Source organism: Macrobrachium rosenbergii, chromosome 46 (genome assembly GCF_040412425.1).
Source record: "Macrobrachium rosenbergii isolate ZJJX-2024 chromosome 46, ASM4041242v1, whole genome shotgun sequence".
Taxonomy (NCBI): domain Eukaryota; kingdom Metazoa; phylum Arthropoda; class Malacostraca; order Decapoda; family Palaemonidae; genus Macrobrachium; species Macrobrachium rosenbergii.
The window spans coordinates 54134695-54142194 of record NC_089786.1 but is presented as its reverse complement, the minus strand read 5'-3'; the positions used below and the strand labels follow the sequence as shown (position 1 = coordinate 54142194).

Genomic DNA, 7500 nt, shown 5'->3' with positions numbered 1-7500 from the left:
GAACCTGTAGGAATTCCTTCTTGGGTCTTAGATGGAGAATCTGAAGGAATTCCTTGGGTCTTCGATGGAGAACCTGTAGGGATTCCTTGGGTCTTAAATAGAGGACCTGTAGGAATTCTTTGACTCCCAGATGGAATTTGTAGAAATTCCCTGCATCTTAAGGGAATATTTTGTGAAATCCTTTTAGAATAAATAAAACACATTGCATGGCTACTTTTTCTTTCACGTATAACTTCTGTTTTTAGTAAAGTTTGTTTACTGGTTGTAAATTCCACGTTTACAATCACCGTCATCCAGTCCCTTAAACTATCGTCATTTTGGATAACAATGGTCCACTAGTTTCGTACATCAACTGAAGCCTAAGACGTGTCAATCATTAACGAAAGATACTTCGTAGAGTCTCATAATTAAAGACAATTTAAAATACATCTCATACACCACTCCCTCTCACCCCATTCCTTCTTAGGAAGACCAGTTACCCTTCTTAGACATTCCCTTGACCTCGGGGTCAAAAAGAGCATTGACCACCTGTTCTTGGAGAAAAGGGAAGGGCAAAAAAAAAAAAAAAGAAATTCCATTTTGGGGGGAAAATACCCCAAAACTTAAACTGGTGGTTCCCAACCTTTTATTTGGCCATGCCCACCTAATCACCTCTAAAATTCTGATCCCCCTGTAGTGGTATTTAACTCTTATTCTTCAAAAAGTGAATTCCTAAAATGCCATTAACTTCAGGTTTAAACATTCTCAAACTGGCACCCTTAAAAATCTTCAAAAAATGAACTCCTAAAAGATCATTAACTTCAGGTTTAAACATTCTCGAATTGGCACCCTTAAAAATCAAATTGCTCCCCTGTGGGGGGTACACCCCACGTTGGGAACTACTGACTTAAACTGTTACAGAGAGAAACTCCGTTTTCTTTGGCCCTCTTTCAAGTTGGGGGGCGAGGGGGGCCGGATTTTGGCACCGCTTCAGAATTCTCTGAAGGGGAAACTTTTCTAAACTTCCGCTCCTTTTTTCTTTGATGCAGGTTTGGGCAAGGAAGGTTTATTATTATTATTTTTTGGGATTTTTTTTCGAGATTGCATAATGTAAGGCATATGTTCTCAGGAATTTTCCAGTTGTGATGGAAAAACATTGAGCATAATCTGATTTGTGTAACAATATTTTCTTTCAAATAATATTCATAATTGATTTTATCTTTATTTCTTGGGAAAAAGAAAGGCTTTGCCTTATGCTCGATTAATTCGTAGTTTAAAAGTAATAATATAATAACACTATTTTCTCTCAAATAATTCTTAAAAATGATTTAATCTGAATTATTAAGTAGAAAAAATGCTTTACGTTATACTCAACCATTCCGCAGTTTAGAAAATAAATAACAATCTCATTCGTTTAACATTGTGTTCTCTCAAAGATAAAAAAAAAAAAATAGAAGAATCAAGTAAAAAATGCGCCGAAGTTTCTTCGGCGCAATCGAGTTTTCTGTACAGCTTACAATCAATGCCACCGAAAATGGATCTATCTTTCGGTGGTCTCGGTATAATGCTGTATGAGCCGCGGCCCATGAAGCTTTAACCACGACCTGGTGGTGGCCTGCCCTATATCGTTGCTAGACGCACGATTATAGCTAACTTTAACTTTAAATAAAATAAAAACTACTGAGGCTAGAGGGCTGCAATTTGGTATGTTTAATGATTGGAGGGTGGATGATCAACATACTAATTTTAAGCCGTCTATCCTCAGTAGTTTTTAAGATCTGAGGGCGGGCAGAAAAAGTGCGGACAGAAAAAAGCGCAGACAGAATAAAGTGCGGACAGAATAAAGTACGGACGGACAGAGAAAGCCGGCACAATAGTTTTCTTTTACAGAAAACTAAAAGGACTTTCGCATTATACTCAACCCTTCGTTTTATCAAAATTACTCTTCACTTTAAAGTCAAAACGAAAAGGAATGAAAAAATGATTCAGTTAATGTTGGCAAAAATGTTTACTTTCACTTTTCTATAACAGTGAATAAAGATAATTTTCACCTCAGCCCAAATTCTCTTCGAAAAAATATCCATTTGTAATTTTACTAAAAAGTAAAAAATTTTTTTTAAACAAGACCTCAGGCCAAATACATTTCGAAAAAATGATCTACTTATAGTTTCCTGGAGAGTGAAAAAAAATTCAAAGTGCAAAATCTCATTGAAAAAATATTCGTTTATACGTTCACAAAAAGTAAATGTTTTTTTCAAAGTGCAAATTCTCATTGAAAAAATATCTGATTTCACTTTATTACAACAGAAAAATTAATTGTTTTTCACAGTGAAAATCCTCGCAGAAAAATACCCATTCATACTTTTCTAAAACTTAAAAAAAGATTTTTTTTCGCAGTGCAATTCCTCATTGGGAAAAATATTTACTTATACTTTCCTAAAATGTAAAAAATTTTTTTCATAGTGCAAAATCTCATTGCAAATATATCCGCTTTCAGTTTCCTACGAGGAAAACAATGCTTGGTTTTCATGGTGGAAATTCTCAGAAAAATTATGTCTATTACTTTCCTAAAACGTTAAAAAAAATAATTTTGTTCTCAGTGTAAATCCTCGAAACGTAAAAATGAATTTTGTTCACAGTGTAAATTCTCATTGAAAAAATATCCACTATTGCTTTCCTCAAAAGTGAAAAAGACCTTATTTTCACAAGACCCCAGTTCAAAGTCTCATTGAAAAAAAAAATATTTACGTTCCCTTTCCTTAAATGTAAAAAAATACCCACTTATACTCTCCTAAAAAGTGCATAAAAATATAATTTTCTTTCACAAGACGCCAGTGCAAATTCTCACTGGAAAAAATATTTACTTTCTCTTTCCTTAAAAGTAAAATAATATCCTCTGTATTTCCCAGCTGAGAAGAGTTAGTGCTAACTGCCTTTTGTTCTCCCAGGCTAATCGTGAAGTCTGGTCAGGTCAGAATTTCTTGTGTCTGTTCGTTCTTTTCCCTTGTTACAATGTCTGTTAATATTTTCTTACATACAGACAGGCACAGGCACACAGACATAAGAGGTATAACAACTTTTTTGTTTTGTATATTCAATGAGCAGAGAAGACTTTGATAAAGAAGTAAAAATAAAATAAAGTTTATGTCTTTAATTTATATTCGTTTTCTGTGAAAGGCTTCTTTGCCTATTGAATATACAAAAGAAAAAGTTAGTGGGATTAGATAATTTATATATATATATATATATATATATATATATATATATATATATATATATATATATATATATATATATATATATATATATTGTAGCTTTGGAAAGTTACATTGACGATGTACAAACTGCTTGCATCAGCAATATCTTACTGGCATACACATACGAAAAATAATTAAATAAAGAAGGGTTTTTTTCCAACCTACCACAAGCAGAAGTGGGTGAAAATCTTGCTCCCGTCAAAATGTACAAACTGTTAAGGTTTCCCGTTTTCTTTAGACTGAGTTCAGGCCGTCAGAGTTGGCAACCTTTCAGAATTCTCCGAAGGGGAAACTCTGCCAAAACTTCGCCTTTTCTTTTCCAGGGCGGATTTCGAGCTCGCAAATTTCCATTTTCTCTCCCGTTCTTTCTCTCTTTTCTTTTTGACGTCCGCTGCTGCTGAAGGCGAAGAAGAAGAACAAGAAGAAGAAGAAGAAGAAGGAGGGGAAGAAGAAGAAGAAGGAGGGGAAGTTGTTAGGGAATTAAATGATGTACATTTTCTAGAGGAATGAGAAAGAGGAATGAGAGTTTTAAGGCCGAGAAATATTTGTTGAATGTGCTGGCAAGTTTTCATTCTCTCTCTCTCTCTCTCTCTCTCTCTCTCTCTCTCTCTCTCTCTCTCGCTCTCTCTCTCTCTCTCTCTCTCTCTCTCTCTCTCTCTCTCTCTCTCTCTTTGGAGTCCTCTGCTACAGAAGGCGAAGAAAAGGGAGAAGATAAGGGGAAGTTGATAGGGAATTAATTAAATAATGTACATTTCTAAAGCAATGAGAGTTTTAAGACCAAGAAATATTTGTTGAATGTGTTCGCAAGTTTCCATTCTCTCTCTCTCTCTCTCTCTCTCTCTCTCTCTCTCTCTGGCGTCCTCTGCTACAAAAGACGAAGAAGGAGAAGAAGAAGAAGAAGAAGAAGAGGGGGAAGCCGATAGGGAATTAAATGATGTACATTTCTAAAGGAAAGAGAGTTTTAAGGCTAAAAGACATTCGTTGAATGTCAGGAATTAGTAATGTATTCTGGACGCGTGTGCGAGAGTTTTCAAATAGAATTAGTGAGCGAGTTGCTTTCTCTCTCCCTTTTCGGGGGAACGACTGGGGTTGGGGGTGGGGGGTTTAGGAGAGGGTGGTTCATTAGCTTCTATATCCCTAACCCCCTTTACGAGATCCACCCCACCCCCACCCCACCTCAACTCTCCTCGCCCGGAAAACAGCTAAACAAAATTAGTGTCAGTTGGGCCCAAAAAAAGTCACGGTCGCCTCCATGTAAGGCTTCTGTGTCCGGCCCGTTATGGGCCTGGGCGCTCTTGCGCTTTTTTGGGGCGCAAAGTTGGTGGCTGCGAAGGCTGTCTGTCTGTCTGTGTGTCTGTCTGTCTGTTAGGGTCAGGAGAATAAGGAAAGTTGATGTTATTTTGGTGGTGAGGAAATGTTTCAGTCTTTTCGTTTATTTTTTATTTTTTTTTTTAATAGTTTTTGGAAGGTTTAAATGCATTTTTGATCTCTGTCTGTCTGTCTGTCTGTCTGTCTGTCTGTCTGTCTGTCTGTCTGTCTGTCACTCTCTTTCGCACTGTATGTGTGTATCTCTCTCTCTCTCTCTCTATTTTACACACGCACACACACACATATGTTCTGCCCAGTAGGTAATACAATGATTTGAATTCATATCCCTGGACCTCTCTCTCTCTCTCTCTCTCTCTCTCTCTCTCTCTCTCTCTCTCTCTCTCTCTCTCTCTCAGTAAAAGAAACCAACCCTTTCTCTCTCTCTCTCTCTCAGTAAAAGAAACCTAACTTCTCTCTCTCTCTCTCTCTCTCTCTCTCTCTCAGTAAAAGAAACCAACCCTTTCTCTCTCTCTCTCTCAGTAAAAGAAACCTAACCTTTTCTCTCTCTCTCTCTCTCTCTCTCTCTCTCTCTCTCTCTCTCTCCTCTCTCTCTCTCTCTCTCTCTCTCTCTCTCTCTCTCTCTCTCTCTCTCAGTAAAAGAAACCCAACCCTTTCTCTCTCTCTCTCTCTCTCTCTCTCTCTCTCTCTCTCTCTCTCTCTCTCTCTCAGTAAAAGAAACCCAACCTCTCTCTCTCTCTCTCTCTCTCTCTCTCTCTCTCTCTCTCTCTGTCTCTCTCTCTCTCTCTCTCTCTCTCTCTCTCTCTCTCTCTCTCTCAGTAAAAGAAACCCTTTCTCTCTCTCTCTCTCTCTCTCTCTCTCTCTCTCTCTCTCTCTCTCTCAGTAAGAAACCCAACCCTTTTTTTTTCTCTCTCTCTCTCTCTCAGTAAAATAAACCCAACCCTCTCTCTCTCTCTCCCCTCCTGAGCAGAACCTGACTCGAACGAAGTGGACGACCACCCGGCCGTCGCCGTTCCAGCCCTGAAGAGAGCCGTCGATTACGTCATGTCCCAGAGGCACCCAGACTACGGCTGGGGGACGGACACTGCCCACACGGTCCTGCCCTTGAAACTGGCCAACGCCTCCTGGTTCGAGGCTGACAACCTGGAGGCGCAGCTTGTCGTCAAGCAGATGGAGTTGGAGCTGATACTCAGGATGTGGAAGTAAGGGTCTGGTTTTCCAGAAGTCTGGAAAGAGGAGTAGGAGCCTGGAATGGAGGTTAGGTGGATGAAAGTTTTATGGACGTGGATTCCTCCATTTTTAAATATCAGAATGATGATTTTTTTATCGTTTTCTCAAGACTAAATTGATTTTTATTAATTTTCAAGAGTAAGGAACTGTTTTCCAGAATCCTGGAATGTAGGTTAGGTGGATAGAAGTTTTATGGACGTGGGGTCCTCCATTTTTAAATATTAGAATAATGATTTTTTGTCGTTTTCTCAAAATCAAATTAATTTTTATTAATTTTCAAGAGTAAGGAACTGTTTTTCCAGAATCCTGGAATGTAGTTTAGGTGGAGGGAAGTTTCATGGACGTGGATTCCTCCGCTTTTAAATATTAGAATAATGATTTTTTTGTCGTTTTCTCAAGCTTAAATTGCTTTTTATTAATTTTCAAGAGTAAGGAACTGTTTTTCCAGAACCCTGGAATGTAGGTTAGGTGGATAGAAGTTTTATGGACGTGGATTCCTCCATTTTTAAATATTAGAATAATGATTTTTTTGTTTTCTCAAAATCAAGTTGATTTTTATTAATTTTCAAGAGTAAGGTACTGTATATATATATATATATATATATATATATATATATATATATATATATATATATATATATATACATATATATATATATATATATATATATATATATATATATATATATATATATATATATATATATATATATATATATATATATATATAGTGTGTGTGTATATATATATATATAGATAGACAGATAGACAGATAGACAGATAGATAGATAGAAGGCAACATTTGAAGACACTTCAAAATGTACACATATTAAAATCCTTACCCCTTTATCGTTTCCAGGCACAGAGAACTGCCCCTGACAACTGGGTACTTGGCAGTGAACGTGATGGCGTTGGTGGCACTGTGCAAGGACCCGAGGTCATTCTATGCCAAGGATCTCGTGGGTACGTATACCCTCATCTCGAGGACAAATGACTCCTTTCCCTCAAGGATTTCTTCTCTTTAATCGAGAGTATTCCTCGATATCCTTCTCCAGGATTTGGTTCTTTTAGGGAATAGATGTGAAAAAGGGAATTTCTTTTAGACATTCCTTTTTCCTTCGTTCTTTTAGTTAATTTGGCAAGCAGTCGTGCTTTTAGGAAATGGTTTGGGAGTCCTCTTAGGCACTGCAGAATCATTAAAAGGCTTATTAAATTTAATGTCTTCATTGTTTCAGAAAACCTGATAAAATGTAAATGGAGAAAGAAAGTCTAGGATTTGAATATTTTAGGGAATAGATGTGAAAGAGGGAATTTTTTTAGACATTCAGCGTTCTTCTAGTTAATTTGGGAAGTCGTCGTTCTTTTAGGAAATGATTTAGGATTTTTATTAGGCATTGCAGAATCATTAAAAGGTTTATTTAATATCTTCATTGTTTCAGAAAACCTGATGAAATTTAAAAGGAGAAAGAAAGTCGATGATTATAATCAAAAGGATATGAAAGAGCCACTTTATAGACAGACCTCCAGTTTTCCTTTAGTCAATTTGGAAAGTCGTCGTTCTTGCTGGATACGACTGGGGGACTCTTCTTATGCTTGCAAAATCCTTACAAAGTTTATTTACTGTTTTCAATGGTATTGAAACCTGATAAGATTTAAATGGCTGGCATTTAGGAGAGAGAAAGTATGTAACTATGAGTAGGAATAATTA

The 7500-nt window shown here is 36.9% G+C and overlaps 1 protein-coding gene across 1 annotated transcript in view; it reads left to right on the top strand.

The window, feature by feature from the left end:
* The window catches only part of LOC136830360 (uncharacterized protein CG3556-like), a 113899-nt gene that overhangs the window by 95800 nt on the left and 10599 nt on the right, over nt 1-7500 (top strand). The window contains exons 3-4 of the mRNA XM_067089862.1: nt 5533-5764; nt 6652-6755. Of these exons, the coding sequence (XP_066945963.1) occupies nt 5533-5764; nt 6652-6755 (336 nt within the window). The remainder of the gene's footprint in view (nt 1-5532; nt 5765-6651; nt 6756-7500) is intronic.